This window comes from Platalea leucorodia (genome assembly GCF_965183815.1).
Source record: "Platalea leucorodia genome assembly, chromosome: Z".
Classification (NCBI taxonomy): domain Eukaryota; kingdom Metazoa; phylum Chordata; class Aves; order Pelecaniformes; family Threskiornithidae; genus Platalea; species Platalea leucorodia.
The window spans coordinates 93651516-93671608 of record NC_138858.1 but is presented as its reverse complement, the minus strand read 5'-3'; the positions used below and the strand labels follow the sequence as shown (position 1 = coordinate 93671608).

The following is a 20093-nucleotide window of genomic DNA, read 5'->3' as shown; positions in this document are numbered from 1 at the left end:
CCTTATGAAATTAACAGAGAAATTAAGTTTCCCGCGATAATAAACGTCGCTGTGTTGTAACAACGTGTTACTTGTTCTGAACATCACTCAAATTGCACTTTCTGCTGGCTTCCCTGATATGACCACTCTGACTGCAAGTTGAGGAAAAAGTGATTTTATTTGGAGGAAAGTTTGAGAGTCTTCACTTAGATCAAAAGTATCGAAAGCAAGGAGACTGCTTTGAGAATGTGGGCATCGCTGTGGAATTTCACGTTCACCACGGGGTTCTGAGTCACGGCTTCCTAAGCTAAGCCTCACTCTGCCCGAGGACTGGCGAAAGTGGAATTAAAAGCAGGTTATAGCCCTTCTTATGCAGCTCTTTGCTTCAGTTACTTAGTATAGGAGGGCGCTTAGAGGACTCTGGCGTGGTCATGGGTAGTCTTGCCTCCGAGTGCATGGGTGCTAATTTCAGGTGTGTTACTGAGAGACCTGTGATTAACTGTGGGGAGAGAGCCTCCCAAAAGCAAGGCTTTCCTATGGGAAGTGTATCTAGGCTTTGCCTGAGCCAACTAGGAGTATAGTCTTGCAATAATGCTAACTAGTCAAATCTTTTAGAAATGAGTCTTTACTTTTTGGCCTTGTCTGATCGGATCAGCAAAATTCAGTCAGTCCAATGTAAGGTGAAAATCCTGAGATCGTGGCTATTGCTGTCATTCTCCGTCACTACCTAACTGTTGACTTCGTGTGTTGCTCTGCTCTTACCTGTGCCTAAGCATATCGACGCTTAAGAAAGCAGAAGCCCATGCTTCTTGGGTGCTTTTCAAAAGAAATGAGTATGTGAAGACATAGCGACTAATGGAGAGTCAATTTAAGGTGTAGTTTAAAAGCATTTAAAACTTAAAGCTTTTTGGTTTAGCTTGTGGTGCCCAAACCCTGTCAGATTCCTGCTATGAAAGGCTTATTTGACTGCTGAAATCTACTCTGAGTATTTCTGACATATCTGTAATCTTGGAAACAAATAATCTTTTGAGAAGGGACAGAGCCAGTTTCCAAGAGGAGGGTAACATTAATCTAATCTAATTTGTCTAATCTAACTGTGCTTGACAATTCGATATCTGTTTATATGTATTCTGATATATTGTTTAGCAGCACAGCTTTGTTACACTTGAGATAACATTTTCCGTGTGGAGTTAGGTGGAAAAAAGCAGATGCGTGTAATTTCCTTTTTTTTTCATTGACGCCTGTTTGCTGAGAGAGATTTCCACACAATCAACGTTCACCTTTTTTCCAATGACTGCGATTACAGAAATGTGTTGGCTGTTAGGTTACGTTCTTGTTTTATTAGGAGGGAACAGGCCTCAATTATGACTTTCTAGTAGAAAGCAGAGCGCGATTCGTCGAGGTTCCAGCACTGGCTGACGTGGAGTCACAGGTGAGGAGGAGCCCAGGCGAGGTTGTAGTCACAGGAGAACACTTCTCATGGCAATATCATGCGGTCATTGGCATTCTCATAAAATACAGAAAACAGTGGTAGCTTTAAAGGAGGAATCCCCATCCTGTTCCTTTTGGTTTGTGACCTTGTGTGAACCACACATCCTCTGAAGTTTCATGTCGCTCCTTTGTATGCTGAGGAGGCTGGGAGTTACCCAGGTTGCCTTGTGAAGCACAGTTGTTATTCCTAATTATGTCACTGCCCTGGTTTCGGCTGGGATCGAGTTGATTTTTCTTCCTAGTAGCTGGTAGAGTGCTGTGTTTTGGATTTAGGATGAGAATAACGTTGATAACACCCTGATGTTTTAGCTGTAGCTAAGTAGTGTTTATACCGGTCAAGGACTTCCAGCTTCCCATGCTCTGCCTGTGCACAGGGAGCTGGAGCGGGCGTGGCCAGGCCAGCTGGCCCAGACTGGCCACAGGGCTAGTCCGTACCCTATGGTGTCATGCCCAGTACAGAAACTGGGGGAGTTGGCTGGGGGGCAGCGATCGCTGCTCGGGGATGTGCTGGGCATCGGTCAGCGGGTGGTGAGCAATTGTATAGTGTATCACTTGCTTTGTATATTATATTATTACTATCGCTACTATTCTATTTCATTTTACTTCAGTTATTAAACTGTTCTTACCTCAACCCACGAGTTTTCTGACTTCCACCCTTCCGATTCTCGCCCCCATCGCCCGGGGGTGGGGGCAGCGAGCGGCTGGGTGGTGCTTGTTTGCTGGCTGGGGTTAAACCACGACGGTCACGCATTTCAGCGCACGTGTTAGATACGTTACGGTAACGGATGGAAAATGAGCGGCACTTCTTGTTAAGTGTTCATGCATAATTAGATGGAAGAAATTCCTTAATGCCTTTCTGGTCCCGAATGCCTTCCCTGCCTCAGTCTGTAACAGTCAGAGCAGTTGTTCTCGGGGTTGTTGTGGGGCCCGCGGGGTGTCCGAGAGCCAGCGCGAGTGAGGCGAGGCCGGAGCCGGTCTGCGGCAGCCTCCCCGGTGGCTGCGGGCTGTGGTGGTTGTCCCGTTTCGCTGGGTGCCGCTTCCTGCGCGGCGCGGGGGTGACTGAAAACCTGGGGGGCCAGCGGGGGCCTGTGCCCCTGTTTTCTGGGAGAAGGGCCGGGGCCGGGGCCTTTTCCTCGGGAATACCGCCGCGGAGCTGTACCGCGGCAGGGGAGCGCTGCCCGCTGCCGCGCCCCTGCCGCCGGGCCGGCCCTTTCTGGGGGGCCGGCAGCCGCCGCCCCGGGGGGGAGCCTGGGGGCAGCGAGCCCCGTGGCGGACCCGCTCCCGGCAGTTACGCCGTCAGTATTTATTAATAGACGCTAATAAAGTGGTGATACCTGTCCCCCCCCCCCAGCGCTCGCCCCGCCCCGCCGCAGAGGACGCAGGGCGGGGCGCCGCGCGTGCGTCCTGAGGGCGGCCGTGCTTTGTGACGTCACCGCCGGAAGCGACTCCCTGCCGCGTCCCCGGCCTGGGCCGCCGGTGGGTGCCGGTGGCGGCCATGAGCAAGCGGAAGGCTCCCCAGGAGAGCCCCAACGAGGGCATCACCGACTTCCTCACCGGTAGGGGGGGGCGGGCGGGGCGGGCGGGCGGTGGGGCCGCGGGCCCGCTGCTCTCACCGTGCTTCTCCCCGCGGTTCCCCCGTAGAGCTGGCCAACTACGAGCGCAACGTGAACCGGGCCATTCACAAGTACAACGCCTACAGGTACCGCCTCCCTCCTCCCCGCCGGCGGCCCCCTCTCGGGGCCCGGCCCGCCGCCGCGGGAGCCGGCTGGCAGCGCCCTCCGCGTTCGGGCGCTGACCGGCGGTGTTCTGCAGGAAAGCAGCCTCGGTTATTTCCCGGTATCCCAGCAAGATACGGAGCGGGGCCGAAGCCAAGAAGCTGGTAGGTGCCCGTGCCCAGGGTGCCGGCGGGAGGTCCTCGGGGCAGCGGCGCCGGGGGCTCCCGGGAAGCGGGGGGCAGCGCCAGGCTGGCCCCGCCGATGCCAGCTCCTCTGCCTGGTGGCCGAGTCGGGGCTCGGGGACGCGGTGCGGCTGCTGTGGGGGTGTCATAGCTGGATCTGGGGGCTCCAGCTGAGTCTCTGCCCGCAAAAGGATTCTGTTGTGGCAGGTTTCCCCTTCGTTGTGTTACTGCTTTACCACATTCGGGGAACTTGAGCAGTAATAATCAGAGCCTTGCTCAAAATTATTGCTTTGGGGGAACTTTTAATATAGCCCTTGAATTACAGGGTTTATGCTGCTTGTGTTGTACCCTTGAATTCTTGTGCTCCCTTACAGTCCAGTATTTCATCATGGTCTCGGTGGCCTCATAGTTCTTTCTGGACTCTAAATTCTGGGGAGCTTTCCTTTTTTTCTAGATATAATGACTTTAAGTGGTCTTGAAGTTAACTTGTCTCCCCTTGCCCCCACCAATATTTAGGATGGAGTTGGTGCTAAAATAGCAGAGAAGATAGATGAGTTCTTATCCACTGGAAAACTACGCAAATTGGAAAAGGTGGGTTTCTTTTCCTTGTGCTCTATTTCTCAATAGTTGCTTTTCTTTGTAACTTGCAAAGTAGCCTGCTTGCTTTGTGCCATTTCTGTTGTTGTCCCTAGAGAGACGCATGTCAAGCTTAAGACTGGTGGACAAGGAGTCTATGGCGAGTAGAAAGCAGGGAATGAGAAGCTCAGTCAAAGTCTCAAAACTGTCTATTTATGAAAATATTTTAGGCTATGTAATCAGCATCTGAATGTCTTCTGTGAGCAGCGGAATTCTGACTCTGGAAGGCTGTCGAGTTTTGTGGTTTAACCATGCTGGTTGCCTTAGCATGCGTAGCTAGGCAGTTGTCAGGCTTGGTGCATACGGCGTTATTGTGAGACACAGTACTACCCTTGGTACTGTTTCGCACGGATTTACAGTGAGCCTCCAAAACCGAATATGACTAAGCTGTTTTATCAAGATTTCTTCGTTTATTGCAACTGGAGTAAAGGGTTTGGGTTGTGTTGTTTTGTTTTTGTAGATTCGACAAGATGATACAAGTGCATCTATCAATTTCCTGACACGGGTTACTGGCATCGGGTAAAGTTTGTTTGTTTGTTGGGTTTGGGGGTTTTTTCCCTTCTCCTGTTTATTTGGTGGAGTTATGAACAGAATTTGGGTGACTGCAAATAATGAAGAGAATGAGTTTGAGCTGATGCTGTAGTGCGCACGCTGAGACGCCATAGTTGTGATGACACATTTGGCTGAGAAGAAGGGGTATGGAATCGGCAGTTACAGACTGCGGTGGAGGAGTGGAAGTGGGAAGCTTCTGTGTGCAGGCTGAGAGGGGAAGGAGAGGGGAGCTGGCCACGAATGGAACCATGAAAGACTGAGAAGAGTGGAAGTGAGAAGCCCCTTTGGGACTTTTGGTGGGAGGTTGGGCCCAGGGACAGTGGTGCTCTGTCGTGTGTTTGTAAAGGGAGTCGTAGAGCCCTGAAACAGGCAACAAAACAAGAACAAATGAATAAACCCCCACACACACACACAAAAAAACCCCAGAACCATCAGAGCTCTTGTGCAATGTTTGAAACCCTTGAGGCTGAGGGTAGGGAATGCGATCATTCTCAAGTAATTCTGACAGAAAATGTGCTCAAAGTTTGAGGATATACTGGGATTTGAGAATGCCTTTGAGAAGTTGGGATGGGATGCAGAAGGAGAAGCTTGGGTGCTGTCCTGTCTCAGGACAGTGGAAGTTGTCTCCTTGGTCTGGAATCCAGCAAGAGATGCAGAGGAGGGTAAGAAAGGAAGTAAATGGCAGGTCAAGATCTGACAATTCTATTGTAATGTAAGAGTTTTATTGAGGAAATGGATTCAAAGTCTTTAAGGATGGTGGAGCTGTAACCGTGGGATTCCAGAGTAGCTGGAGAGTAGTTCCCCAGGAAGGCACTATGCTTCCGGGCGGGTGGTTCTCAGCGGTTTGAGATACTGGATAGGTATCTGGGTATAACATTACTTGAATGCCTGTCTCACAGCTGAAACATTGTTCTTTCCCACACAGTCACGTAGATTAATCTGATGGCAAACCCTTAAAGGGGAAAAAGGTTCAGCCATTCACTCGAGTGTTGTGCCGAAGGCACGCTCTCCAGCCAGACTGGAGCTGGGAGTGCTCTGCTGTACCGAAGGTTGCAAACTGGAGCCTTGTTGGGTTTTTTGAAGTGCTAGTCTAAAGACACTTTTGTGTTGCTGTTGCCTTAAGCTGGTTCAGAGACTGATGGTGGTTAAAGTAGTTCTTATCACGCTTTCAGTATTGCTGTCTAAAGCAGTATTGCCTATTTGGTGAGATTTTGTTTATTTTTTTACGATTATGCATTGCTATATAGTTATATCAATGCTAAAAATGTGCAGGCCAAACCTTGGATAGCCATCTCTGCTGACTGAAAGTACAAACTGAAAACGCATGTGCTGAAAAGAGGGTAAGCATCAGAAGTGACTTCAGTCTTGGCCTTGAGGAACCTAGGCAGTTACAGTGAATTCTAGTGTCCTTTTCAGTGTTGTAAGATTCTTGCTGTTCCTGACGGCAGATTGCCTTGTCTCTTTGCAGTCCCGCTGCTGCTAGGAAGTTCGTCGAGGAAGGAATTAAGACTTTAGAAGGTAAGTGTAACTTTGGGTCTTCGGTTTACACTCCAGTAATGTTTTCTGTCAAGCTGCCTGTTCCACAGCGGTACTGTGATAGCAGATACGCCCGAGGCTTTGAGGAGAGTGTCTAAGATGCTAAAGTTAGTGCACAGGCTAAAGTCATTGTGTACGTATCCAAAATAAAGTACTTACAGATTATATGGAAAATAACAAGGGGTTTGGCTTTGAGGTGAATGGTCTATTGAAGTCTTTATCAGAAGTGCTCTATGCATCCTATCAGCTGTTGAGTAGTCAGTTTAAAATCTCTTCCTTTGTGTTTGAGGTTGCTTTTTTCTTGTTACATATTCTCTGCGTGCATCATCTTTGCATCGGTGGAAACTTACTGTAATACTTTTAGCCCTCAAGTAACTTTTCTGTTTGTTTTTCTTAATTCTTCTAGATCTAAGAAAAAATGAGCACAAGCTGACCCATCACCAGCGAATTGGGTTGAAGTAAGCTTTCTTGGGTGCAAGTGCTTGGCTTTTGTAATGACTCCTTCAGACACCAGGATGTAACGTAAGGTTACACAGGCCAAGTGAAGTTCTCTTCTCTCTGGGTGCTCTACATGCTTTTCAGCAGTTATTCAGAGTTTTTGTTTCATTGCGGTTGAAATTCAGTAGGCTTAGTCTCCGTCCAGAAGGAAATTAATTTCAAACGGCTCTTTCAGTTAGCTCATGGAGAATCCCTTTAGCGAGGTTGCAATGATGTTTCTGGGGAATCTGCATAAAAGTGGCCCAGGGTGTTTTTTGTCATGTGCTGTGAGTAAGGTAAGACCTTTGCACGTCTGAACTTGAGAATGCCATGCAGAATGTGTGTCTGTCCCTCAGTACTTACCAGCTTGAACGCTGCTTGCCGAGTGGCTGTTCCAGCGTGCCAGTTCTGGCAGAACTATAGCTGTGTTTGCAAGAAGCTGCAAGTGAACCAAGTAAAGCCCTGTATCTGAATTGGTTCTGCGTGGGGCCAGCTCTAGTGTTTCCCCATCAGTGGCAGAGGTGTGGAATATGTGATCTGGACAAACTGCTTGCCAGTGAGTGAGAAGGGTTACACAATGATTGTCGCCTTCCCACTGCTCATCTGCGCCCCGTACCAGTGTGGGTGCCTTTATACGGGTGAGCATTCAAGGGAAAACCTTTCACTGTTAAGTGAGGCTAAGAAAACCCACCTGACCTGTCCAGGTTGCTAGTGCACACCCTGCCCTCGGGTCTGCTTCCAGCGTTGTGCTCGGATGTTGCTTCAGAACCTCCAGTAAGTGCTGAGCTGAAAGAATGGTTTCAGTGCTCTATGGTGGTCTTTTTGTCCCCAGTTCCACTGTGGCTCTCGGAGGGGGGTGAGGGCGGGGGGAGTCCCACATCCAGAAGCTCTGGCTGCAGAGCGTGGGGTTGGAATGGTTGGGCAGTGAGTGTTGGGGAACATGCGGCTCCGAGGCTGCAGTACGGCTGCTGTCAATGGTTCTGGTGCTGGAGGAGTGAGGAATGCGCCCGCTGGTCGGTGCGTTGCTGTTTCACCTGGCCTCTTTTTCTCCACAGTCAAGCAGCATGCTGGCAGTCTGGTTTTTACAGCTGCATGCAAAGATATCGGGAGCTGTATTTGACTTGTGAGCTTCCATTTAGCTCTTTCCAACATAGATCACCTCTGACCAGGGGCGAGGGACCTGTTCCTCCTGATTGCTGGTGGACTGAGTTTTGTCAGAAACCTTTTGTATTTTCAGAGGGCTATGTAAATATAAACCAATTGGTCATACAGTAATATTACTCCCACCTTGTAGCAGCTGCTCATGTGTAGTGGAAATAATAGGCAATGAAACCATCTTCTAAGCATTGTCAAGCATGCAGTTGAGTTTTTACTATTGCTTGGCAAGATGTTTTCTAAGATGTTTGGTGAGAATGGGGAGCTTTTTGTGATGTGACGGTAATACAAGTTGTATCCTTTCCTCTGCTACTCATTTAATTGACTAAAATTTTAAGATGCTACCCTTGCCAGTCTTTCAGACACTTTTATTTTTATGTATGCAGATATTTTGAAGATTTTGAGAAGAGAATCCCAAGAGAAGAAATGCTGCAGATGCAGGTAAGAACGTCTTTATCGGGGATGTGAGGCACTGATGGCCCATGAATGACTGACGCCTCTAAATGCACATCTTTCCTTTTTACATAGGAAATTGTGCTGAAAGAGGTAAAGAAGCTGGACCCAGACTATATTGCTACAGTCTGTGGCAGTTTTAGACGAGGTTGGTACTCTGTGATCTTGTTACGTTTATTTTGGGCCAATAAGCAAGACTTACTACTACATAAGTTGTTCTTCTAGAGAGAAAGTCTATGCTGGACCCTGGCTTTTTCCTGTTAGTATTGTCTTGACTGGTTAGTTCAGTGACGAAACACCTATGTAAATCCTTGCTTCTCCTCCCTGCCACCATAAGGAGTAGTATATTGCGACATGTGAATTGTTTGCTTTGCTTTTACATTAACAACATTTGTGCTTCGTTGCTGTAGAGTACAGCAAGAATTTCTTGGGTATTTTCTGAGATATGAGGGGATATAAACTTTTGGATGGAAGAACCAGGTTCTCTTACTTTAAGATCATATTTTTGCAATTATCTTGAAGAGTGACTGACTATTTTCTACCAGAAAAACATGTTTACAGGAAGAGGTTAGATGGATGTTCACCAATGTTAGTATACTTGGTCATACCCAGAGGGATTTTTCTTCTTTCTTGCCTAGGAGCAGAGTCAAGTGGCGATATGGATGTTCTCCTAACCCATCCGAGTTTCACATCGGAATCATCCAAACAGGTGGGTTTCTCTGCTGCTGTGGATCAGTACTGTGCACTACTGCCACAAGGGCATGTTTAAATTCAGAAGATAGGTAGTCTCAGGCTGGTATTGCACCTTCTTGAATCTTTTTGTTAATGTAATAGTAACCTCTTCTCTTGGATCACCCTGTTTATTTTGAGGAGTTGTAATCACTTCTGAGGTCCATGTATTACGTTGTGTTCCTCTTGCAGAACTATTCAGTGTGTTTACTCTTACCCTTCCGTCCCTCCTCTTCCCTTCACACACACTCCCCCCACCCGCTCGAATTCGTGTGCTTTTACAATGTAGAACTGTAACAGCTAGCTGGATAAAGCAGAGGTTAAAGGTGGAGTAAGTATCTCTCTATGTAGCCATAATCTTTTGGACGAGAAGCAAATGTCCTCCTGTCCTTGTAATCTTCTGGGACTAACCCTGGAGAAGTCTAAACGACAGTTAGTATTTCTTGTGTCACTTCTATAGATTCATTGCTTAAAAGTTGAAAACTCGAACCAAGAAATGAGTTTTGTCACTTCCAATGAAAGCAATCTGACATGGGGATTTCAGTGGAAATTTTTTTTACCTTGCACAGCTGTAATTTTATTAGCTTTTTCTCAGTATCATTGTTATCTTTTTTTTCCCCTCTGGGTCAAATTTCATGCACAATAATCCATATAATTATAGCGATGTCCTGTACTTCTGTGGGCCATTGTCTGGTAAATGGGTAAGATGTTCTTGTTATTTGTGAAATAATTTCTTCTTCTGTGTTGTCACTGTTTCTAGTCAAAACTTCTGCGTCAAGTTGTAGAACAACTGGAAAAAGTCCACTTTGTCACAGATGTGCTGTCTAAAGGTGACACCAAATTCATGGTAAGGCTTTTTTGCTGGTGAGGGATGTTGGGGCGATTACCTTTCCTGGCAGAAGCTAGGACACATACAAGATAGGTTGGTTGGACACTGGAGTTGTGATATTTTTTTTTTTTTTTTTTTTTTTTTTACTTTTTCTTTAATTCCACGCATAAAAACTTTCTGCAGTTAACTTTTAGTGAATCTCTCACGGTAAGGTTTCAGTATTAGAAAATCTACAGGTATTTATGTAGTTCTGAACCCTGCTGACATAATCTTCATCACACAGTGCCAATTGCGTCTCTGTTTTGCTTGACGTTTCTCCAGAACCTTAGCACAACCTCACTTCTTCAGTTGCACCAGTGACTGCTTTTGTAGCTCTGTCCTCAAGATCTTGGAAACACTATCTTTGATCTCGGGCCTCTGTTTACCTTGTTTTGTCTAATACATAACATACTTTCGTCTCCTTTTTTGTCAGTTTTGTTGCAGAGCAGATTTAATGGATAAGCTGCTAGACTCAGGATATAGTAGGGAATATGTGGGATGCCTAAAGGAAGTAATGAATTACAGGAACATTCATTTTGTTAGGTCCCTTGCTCACAGCAAAACTTTTTTCTTAAACATGTGGATTGGGTGTTAGCTTGCTTCGCTTAGTTTTCTTTACCCAGGTATCCTGGTCTTCCAGGCGGGTTAAAAGTTAATTCTAACGGAGAAGTGTTAGCAATAACAATAATAAGTGTAAGCAATAGCGAGTGGAAATGCAGACTGGTTAGTTCCTGCCAGTCGTTCACAGCGTCAGGCAATGGTTGGGGTGGGAAAGGACCTTAAAGATACCTGGTTCCAACCCCCTGCCATGGCAGGGACCCCTTCCACCAGCCCGGGTTGCTCAAAGCCCCATCCAACCTGGCCTTGAATGCTTCCAGGGACGGGGCATCCACAGCTTCTCTGGGCAGCCTGTGCCAGGGCCTCCCCACCCTCATACCCTGGCGTTGTGGAATTCCCTGGAAGCTCAGAGGAGTGCTCCTGCCGGAGGGTTCACCAGAGGTCCATGACTTAGGAATTTCTATTCAAGAATCAAGATACCAATGTTAACAATGAGTTAAATGCATAGTAAGTTTTAATCTTTAAGCTATTATGTTAAGAAGAACAATATAGAATATAAATTACACGGGTTATATGCTGGCAGGTGTTCCACATCAATCATTTTTATTAAATTCAAGCGAGACTGCTGATTTGTCCCTGTACAGCCCCAACCCAGAGGCAGGCTAAAATCTGCCTACCTAAATAGAAATTAGAGAATAAGTAAAAAGGTTGATTGAAATGTAGATAATTATTCACCTTTAAGTACATAATTCTAATAAGAATTAGAAATAACTTAGGTATACGTGGAAATCGAGACAAAGTGAAGAAACTGCGAGGATCAAATAAGAAATTTGGCCGAGATGACCTTTGTGACAAGCCAACCTGAAAGAAGGGGGACTTTGAAACAGGAACAAATCGAGACGTTCTAAATGCCCTGAACACCCTGGAAATGTCTGACTGTTCAGAACAGACACGGGTTATGTGATCTATATGAGATAATGGTAAAAGACAAGGTATATAAGCACGGAGTAAAACAGTTTGAACCACCACTCTGCGGAGGTGGTCCGTCGATATATCGTTGCCTGAAAATAAAGCAAACCTGGAGTTACGCATCATCCACTGAATATTTTTGTAACTCAATTATATTCAGCTAATCTTTTGAACAGCATAAATACTTAAACATATAACACTACAGTTAAAGATACTTGCTTTCCCAAGATGAAAGGGGCTGTTGGAGCACTTGATTTTATTATTTTTATTGATTTATTTTTTGTTTGCTGGTTTGGTTTTGCTTAAAATAAGAGCTAAAAGAACTCTGAGAATGTCTTCAGTTTAGTTTGTGTTGCATTCTGAGAGGGAATGAAACTTGATGGCTTTTTTTTTTTTGCTTGATCTTTAGGAGGAATAAGTGAAAGTCGCTCTCGTTCTTGCCAAATGGTTTAAGTGTAAATACCGTGTGGGTTTAAAGCTAAATGCACATTTGTGAGCCAAAAGCAGAGACACTCTGCATTCCCAGTTTGCATTCCCAGTTCGACAAGCTCATTATATTTTGACCATTTGCTCCATATAATCCTGTAGGTCTTAAATAGTTGTGGAATAGCTCTTGTCTTCAAAGTGGAAGCTAAGAAAGGAATGTTGTAAGAAAGGAAATATGACTGCAGCTGAGAATCTGAGAAAAGCAAGTCTGGATAAGGAGACAGACAACATAACTTTAAAGCATAAGCAATCTTAAACTTTCAAAACAAAGCTAAGAATAGAAGGAGAAGACTCAGCCTGAAGCTGCAATTGGTGAAACAGTTCAGCATGTAACCATTTCTCATCATTCCTTATGGTTCACGTCCCTCCCCCCTACTGCATTGTCGTGTCAGGTGAGCATAGGCTAGGGAAAAAGAAAAGGCTGATGTGTGAATTGCATGAAGATTACAAAGCGGTTTGCAATGAAAAGTGGCAGAGGATTTCTCAAGGAAAAAAAATTTCTTTTTTTGATTTCTATTAGCTTGAGCTTTGTCTGCCTTTTCCTTAGCCTGCTGATGTTTGTGCATGCTGAAGAGCCTGATAATAGGTAGGGCAGAGGAATGGGAAGTGAGAAGTCCTGCGATCCTTCCTGCTGTAATAAAAACTTAAGAAGTGATTATATGCTACATTGAACTACCGTCCCCTTAGCAGTGTGAAATAGTGATTCATGGTACTACGACATCCAGCTCTTCTAGTAAAATATTTAATCAGTTCAGCGGGAATTTAACTTTGCTCTCCGGGTTGGCTGAGGATTGTTTAGAGGTTGTTTAGGGGCAGGGGGGTGAAGATTGATCTCAAATCTGTTTAATTACATTTTGAATTTCTTGCTTTCCTTCCTTCCTCACAGGGCGTCTGTCAGCTGCCAGATAAAGAAGATGGAACAGCCTATCCACATAGGAGGATCGATATCCGGTACACACACCAAAAAAACCCCCAAATCCCCTGCTTTAGCTGTCTGCTACACAGTAGGCATTTGCATCAAGTTCGGCATTTAAATCTCTACTTCCACGTTCAGAACGTGGCGTTTACTAGGTTTCTAATTCCTTTGCAGTACGGAAGCCGCTGTGCAACTGGCAGTATCTACAACAGGGTATTAGCAAGAATGTTGTATTTTAAATCACGACTTTGTATCCAGTTTCAGAATTGTGACCTACTTTATCATGCTGCTTTGGCATTGACTCTTGGCAGGAGCGCAAGCACCATAACCGTGCAGTGGCTGAACACCAGTAACTTCTGGGTCAGGGTAGATGTGCTGAACCTTTCTTTGATACGCAGTTCTCTTCATTCTTGCACCTGGCTTGTGGGAAAATCAAATGTACAGAGTTGCAGAATGTGTGCATGTAAATAGGAAGTAAACCTGGAACAGTGTCTGAGTGGCTGAATTCCAAATGGCTTGTAAATTTTTTGTTACACATTTGTTCTAAATCTGTATTTTTCTTCCACTTTTATTCTAGGCTTATCCCCAAAGATCAGTATTACTGTGGTGTGCTGTATTTCACTGGAAGTGATATATTCAATAAGAACATGAGAGCTCACGCTCTGGAAATGGGCTTCACAATCAACGAGTACACAATCCGTCCCTTGGGTGTCACTGGTCAGTCTGGGCCTTTACGCAGAGTACTCTTTCTAGTTACGTGCTTTGCTCTGTGGCACAGCGTTATCTCTTTGGGCCACCTAATCTACTTAAAGTCTTACCGACCTACAGATTGTTTTTTCAGTGTCGTGCACAGCGCATATGTGGTTTCCCACTCTTAACAAGATATGTCATGTCCTTCAGTTGTTTTGGTTTGGAGGGGGGCTGCCTATATATTTTATGTATACACATGAATATAAATATATTTAACTGCGTAACTACATGGCCCCAAAGTTAATTCATTACCTTACTTCCTTTGACACTAATGAGACCTGCACCTAAACATTGTATGAAAAGGTCTGTGGGGGGTGTTTTGTTTTAAGTCTGTTTTACTTAGAGCAGTTTTGTCTTAATCTTGCGATGCATGTGGCATTTCAGGATTGTACAGACCTTCCACCTTTCAAATAGCAACTTGAAGTAATTTGAAGTAATTTGCTTGCAGGAGTTGCTGGGGAGGCCCTACCAGTAGAATGTGAAAAAGACATCTTTGACTACATCCAGTGGAAATACCGAGAGCCAAAGGATCGGAGTGAATAACTGCTTGTCTAGGTTTGTAACCTGGAGAGATGTTTTCATGGCTTCTTATGAACATACAAAGTGCATATTCTTTCTTTGGCTGTTATTGCAAAAAGTGTACGTTACTGATGTTTAAAGCAAGTCCATGGCGCTAGCACAGAATGTGTAGTGAAGATTAAATCCTCTAAGATCTCATTTTGATCTCTGTCTCCCGCTCCCTCCCTCCCTCTCCCCGCCTCAAGCTGATTAAAGTACTTACTGTGTTTAACTGAATGGGCCGGGATACTGGAAAAACCTGTGGGGAAGGTGGTGTGGCAGTCAGACCCCTTGGAGAATGCATGTTGTCCTTCGCTTTGGGATTTAGTAAAAAACTATCATGATAAATCACGGGTTTCTGTTTAACCGCTGAGGAGCAGAAAGTTCTGACATGAAGGCAAAGTTTGCATCTTATTAAACTTCTTGCAGCTTGGTTTGAAGATGGTGGCTGTCAATCAAAATCAGTGCTGGTTCTTTGGAGTCACTGGGAAGTCTGACAAAACAATATTAGCCTTTTATAAAAGGCTACGTGCTTCGATTTGATAACACCTGTCGTCATCAGGCTATTAGGTTTTTTCCTAATAATTTTAGTAGCCCTGAGGCTGTGATCATTGTTAGAAAAGTCTGGATATTTCAAACCGAACAAGCCTTCTTAGCTTGTTTCTTGTAGTTTTGCAAAAGACGAGCAGAGTTCTGCTGCTTCCATGTTTTAATGTCATACACGCAGACATACTCTGTGCAAACATTGCTGTTTAATATCTAAAAACTGGGCAGTTCTTGGAGGAAATAACTTTTTTTTTTTTGCTATTTACTTTGTTGAGGTTGAAAGACTTGGAAGCAAAACCATTGCTTTTGTGTGGTTGTTGCAAATTGTCTCATTAAGTAATATGTATGATATTTTCAATTATTTTTTTAATGCAGCTTGAGCAATTATGTCTGTAGAGCATCCTGGAATGCCCAAATGAACATTTTGCTAATACAAGCTAAGCTGCTGGCATAACTTGCTTGAGTATGTAATCTACAGCATCTGTGTGAGCAGCAGGCACTTTATAAATAACCACAGATGAGATCTGGCCGTGGTAGTGAATTAGTACTGGCATTGCACAATTAAGAAAACTTAAATGGTTCTGAAGCTTCAGTATGAGACCAGTTTGTTTCACGTATATTGGGAGACCAGAAGAATTGTATTAGGAGAGTGTTATTCTTACAGCACGTAAATGAAGTGCCATCATTGTTATAGGATTATTCTTACAGCGCTTAGATCTCAGACTCTGTATGCTTCTGTCTCTCTTTTCAAATGTATGTTTGATGGGGAAAGTCCTAGAAGTCTATTTCCTACCCCCACTGAGTAGATGAAAGTATAAAAAACTTTTAATATTGGTGACACAAAACAATGTATTATGACTCCCTGCTGGCCAGCAGACGTGTCGAGGCAGGCTTTTCAGAACATACAAATCAGGTCAAAAAGAGACTGCCCAAGTGCTTAGTTGCACAGCTAACTGCTCCAGGATTTTTTGCTTAAAAATATATCATTGGAACACCTAAGACTAGTGAGAAACACGAAAGGCAGAAATGTCTTAAATTCCAGTGCTGAAGTTGCACCTTGGCACGTAGTTATAGAATGCAAAGTCATTATCGCTGGTGCTGTTGCAATACTACACGTTTATGTGACTGCAGAAGAATGAATGTCGCACAGGCCAGGCATGACTAACAATTTTCCATAGGATTTCCAGTTCAAATTGGGACAAGGATGTTCTAGTCAAGCTCTGCAATACCTGGAGCAAATGGGAAAAAGGGGGTACATGTCTTTGGAAGACCCTTTCTGGTCTTGAAGTGGAATTTTTAAACCATTATTCCTGTCTCTCTTGGCTGCTATCAAAAACCTCCAGTCATGGAGAACCTGAAATCTGCTGGGCCGGTCGCTTTCTTTGCAGCATTGTTAAACATTTCAGGTCCTTGTGATACCAGGCGGAAATGTTTGAGGCATCTAGACTTTAAAATATTCTTTTGAGCTTTTAAAGAGCTTTTAAAGAAACTCTCTCCTTGCCTAGGGAGAAGGGAAAGGAGTCTCCTAGCGCTGGCTTAGCCTACTGGACACACTATTGCTTACATATCCAGGGTTACGGACTGAAATAAATGCAAGGTGTTCAGGTGCTTATGTGTTGCAGGCTGGTGCTTCCTGAGGTGCTGCTGTTCGCTCGTGGAAGAGGAGACCCGAGTTTGAGGCACAGCGCACAAAGAACTCCAGATTAAAATGCACGTCCCTCTGTACGACTGCGTTCCTAATTTCTCTCAGTCTTTTGGCAGGCGCTCAGGTGCGATCGTTGTGCTGCTCTGCTGACCGGTGTTTGACAAGACGAACTGAAGCCACGGTCACAGTGCTGAAAAAATTCTGGATGTTGAGCAACGTCACTGAGAACTAACTGCCTCGCCGATTCTGGTCTGGAAATGATACGCGCAGCAAAGCCCAGCAGCACAGCCCGAGGTGCAAAGGCAGCTTTCTCCCTCTTGCCCTGTGATAAGCAGCATGTGACCTGCCCTCCTGGCCTTTCTTTAGCCGCTCTGTCTTGTCCACGGATTCCTCCTAGCCGCTTTCCCTGTGCCAAATCAATGTTCAGCATGCCCTGGCCGTGGATTAGTGCCCTTCTTCCCCAGCCTCATTCTGCCTTTCTCCTTTTATTCAGCCCCAAACGTCCTACTGAAGTGATTTAAGAGATCCAGAGCAAATCCTAAGGTTTCCATGTTTTCCCATGTAAGGAACACAGAATGTTACACCGTCACGCATGCGGAAGTGTGGTTTCTTTTAGACGAGAGCCCTCCCTTGCCAGTTCTGAGCGAATTTGTATCTCCTTTGTGGATATTTCTCTTCTCCAGAAACTAATCCTTGTTTACTGGCTAAGTGTCTGTTACAGGTTTGGCGAGGGATGCAGAGATTTTGTAAATGTGTGGAAATTCTTGAGGTACATAAAAGGATTGTTTGCTGCCTCCTCTGCACTAGCTCTGCTGCCGAGTTTGCTGTTCTAAAAGTGGTGTGCTTCTCTCTTAATATATCTGCTAATGCCTTCCCTCTAGAGTTTGCCCAGCTGAAGCTGGCTGCAGGAACTGCTGTTGTGGCTCTTGCAACCACAAGGATGCGTGCCTGTGTAGAGATTGTTCTTGCACCATTGCCCCTGTCTTTGTTCTCCCTGTCTCTGATTAGATAGAGAGCAGTTGCATGTTCTGGAGAATTCCTTGGAAGTCCTCCAGAACAGTTTTTCTACGTATCCGTTTCTCCAGTTGGGTAAGCAGGTGCGTGAGTGCTTGCTGTTCGTATTTTATGCGCTTAGCTCTTAGCGTAATGGGCTTTGAGTGGTACAGCAATGCAGACGACCGTTCGCAATTGTTGGGAGCTCCCGAGAGCTTTGTGTTGCCCCAAGACAGCGACAGCAGAAAGCGTTCCATCTCTTTCCCTTCATCCGAGAACATCGCTATGCGCATTCACTGCATTACTGTTACAAGAATTGTGCGGCTATCCCATTCCTCATAACCGAATCTAAAACAAAAGCGTGTTGTCATTGCACGTGACGCAACGTGGAGGTTATGTTTGTAGACACGGGCTTTTGCCAGGCTGGACCTTGCGTTTATTCCCAAAGTGAAGGCGCCGCCAGCGCAGCGCGGCACCGTGGGTGTACCTCTGGTGCTCAGCGTCGGAGGCGGCAGCCGAGAGCAAACAGCCGCGTCTTTCAGAAACGCTGTGAGAGGAAGAGCAGTGGCACCGAGCTTCCCCAGAGAGCAGAGAGAGGGGATGAGAACGCTAACGAGCCTGGGCAGTCGCTGAGTAGTGTTGATCCTTCGCCTTGTGGTGCGTTTGTCCTGGTACCTGGAGAGGAAAATTGGCCTACATTTCTTTTTCTCCTGATAAACATTGAGATTTATACCCACATAAGTTTTTAAAGACAGAAAGATCCATTGTCGATGAAGGTCACAGATCCTTTTTTTTTTTTTCTGTAAATGTTACTTTTTTTTTTTGACATCAAGCCTTGATCCAAAAATGTTGAGTAATGAAGAATAAGTAAAGTCTCTAATTTTTAGCAGTTTTTAAAAAAAAAAAAAAAAAAAAACAAAACCCAACAACAACAACAAGCCACACACACAAAACCCAACCAAAAAACCCCATTTAAATAATAGATAAAATTTTCTAATGTAGGCTTTTAACAGACAACCGTTTAAACTAGCAGCAACAGTCCTGCTTCTGAACCTCTTCTCGGTTAACCCGCCTTCTCCTGGTTAAGAGACTGAAATTTTGAACTGATGCAGGCGTTTGCCTGCTCAGAAGGGCGTACTGGTCGGCTAGATCTTTCTTCCGATCTCCTTCTGGTTCTTTGTACCTTATGTACGTGCAGAGAGCAGAATGAGAGCGCTGGCCGCGTCCTGAAGCGCTCCTGCAGAATACCATTTTCAGCGGCTCTCTCTCCTTAGCTCCGCGCTAAGCATCCTGCTGCGGTGCTGTTTCCGTGTCCTTGCTTCTGACCCCTTCGCCGTGGCCACGTGCTACCGTGAGCGTTCTCCTGTTGCGTGTGACCTGCGTCCTTTCTTCCTGGGCGTGTTGTACTGTCGGCTCTCTGTTTTGTTCAACTTGCCGTTACCCCGAAGACTGGTCTCGTTAACTGGTGCGTTCCTACCACTCCTATCGGGTCAGTCTGCCCTTTTTTTGTACGCAAACCTGTCGGCTCTGCTTTTATAGCTCCTCTTAAATCACTGTGAAAGGTAATGAGTACTTTGGATGTTGAGGGGGGGCCCGTCAAGATGGCATTACCAGTTGTATTTGGGACAGGGATTCTGTTGGTTAACTTAAAACTGAACTAAACTTAGTTGTGATGTATCGCAGAGCAGCAGCGAGGAATGCATTGTGGCTGCTGTACTTGAATGCCTTGTAGGAGCACAGGGCAAACGCATTACACCATTGCGAGCTTCAAAAGGCAGGGCTATTTTATACGTAGTCCGATTGACTGTTGCTAATTATCCAACGCTTCCCTTGATTTGTTAAGGCTCAGGTCCCCTCTCTGCCTTTGCGGGGGCAGAGGGGAGTTGCCAGCCTGCTTAACCTGACTGGAATCACAAAGACGGACGGGATTCTGTTTCTTATTTTTATCTGACTTAAGCCTGCAGAACAGCTACATTTTTACTTATATAATTAGTGTTGATCAGTCTTAATCATGGAGATTACGGGCTGATACTCTTGCTTATCCCTTTATTTTCTTGTTTTTCCTGTTGTGAATTTAATGATTCTCTGGGGCTGTTCCCCAGCCCTAATGCATGCAGTGCTATGTAAGGTGACTAGAAGTAACTTGGTGCTATGTGAAGTCTTCTGATGCCTTGTAGTAGAGATATATATAGCTGATGTATTCGGTGTTTTCTTCAGTAATCGGTGGGAATAAATGAAGTGAGAATTCCATTGTGGATGTGTAATCCTGTTTGATTCTTTTCTTTGTAGCTGTAATTTTAAGAGCATCAAGAAGCAGCAACGCAAGCTTGCCCTGTTCACAGATGTTCCCTGGGCAGCACACGGCGTTACGCTGCTGCGTCCTCCATCGTCCTCGGCAGGTAGCCCAGGGGGCTGCTTTGGCTTGGGACTTGAGGCAGAGGTTGCTGGCCTTGTGGTCTCTCTTCCTAATGCTAAATTCTTCTAGGTGGAGGAAAAAGGGCTTGTTTGGTGTTTGGTTTTCCTGAACTATACAAATAGCCAATCTGTCTTTTTCTCTTCCTCCCCCCCGCCTCTGTTAGCTGGCCCTTTTTCTGGGCCGCGTTGGCTCACCTACAGTTCCTTCCCTCTTCCTCCTGCGGCACCGGACTGCGCCGTGCCTGGTCGTGAGGGGAGGCAGTAGCTGCAGCCCTCAGCTTGCCGCAGGGGCCCCGGGCACACGCGAGCATCCCCAGCCTCCGGCGTGGGCAGCCGGCGGTGGGGCCCTGCCGGCGGCAGGGGCTGCCGCTCCCATCCAGCTGCAGGGCCCTGCACCCGCACTGGCCGGGCCCGGCTCCCTCCTCGGCCGAGCGGTGCCCAGCGGGGACGGCGGTGGGCGCGGAGGGGGGCGGTGAGGAGCTGC

General features: G+C 45.8%; 2 protein-coding genes across 4 annotated transcripts in view; both read left to right on the top strand.

Annotated features, from left to right (window-relative positions):
- Positions 1 to 2915: 2915 nt before the first annotated feature.
- The window catches only part of LOC309602846 (DNA polymerase beta), a 21067-nt gene continuing 3889 nt past the window's right edge, over positions 2916 to 20093 (top strand). Inside the window, exons 1-15 of one of the 3 annotated variants that reach the window (XM_082336865.1) lie at positions 2916 to 3026; positions 3112 to 3169; positions 3283 to 3349; positions 3884 to 3958; positions 4464 to 4522; positions 6024 to 6073; positions 6498 to 6549; positions 8110 to 8164; positions 8252 to 8324; positions 8815 to 8885; positions 9666 to 9752; positions 12673 to 12737; positions 13280 to 13419; positions 13901 to 14007; positions 16318 to 19512. In XM_082336865.1, the coding sequence (XP_082192991.1) occupies positions 2966 to 3026; positions 3112 to 3169; positions 3283 to 3349; positions 3884 to 3958; positions 4464 to 4522; positions 6024 to 6073; positions 6498 to 6549; positions 8110 to 8164; positions 8252 to 8324; positions 8815 to 8885; positions 9666 to 9752; positions 12673 to 12737; positions 13280 to 13419; positions 13901 to 13995 (1008 nt within the window). In that variant the 5' untranslated portion in view covers positions 2916 to 2965 and the 3' untranslated portion in view covers positions 13996 to 14007; positions 16318 to 19512. Of the gene's footprint in view, positions 3027 to 3111; positions 3170 to 3282; positions 3350 to 3883; positions 3959 to 4463; positions 4523 to 6023; positions 6074 to 6497; positions 6550 to 8109; positions 8165 to 8251; positions 8325 to 8814; positions 8886 to 9665; positions 9753 to 12672; positions 12738 to 13279; positions 13420 to 13900; positions 14008 to 16306; positions 19513 to 20093 lie in introns of those variants that run through there. The other 2 variants (XM_082336866.1, XM_082336867.1) reach the window with 2 other exon arrangements.
- Positions 13985 to 20093, top strand: part of LOC309602847 (non-selective voltage-gated ion channel VDAC3-like) — a 20841-nt gene continuing 14732 nt past the window's right edge. The window contains exon 1 of the mRNA XM_082336872.1: positions 13985 to 14007. The gene's annotated coding sequence lies outside the window, so the exon portion shown is untranslated. The remainder of the gene's footprint in view (positions 14008 to 20093) is intronic.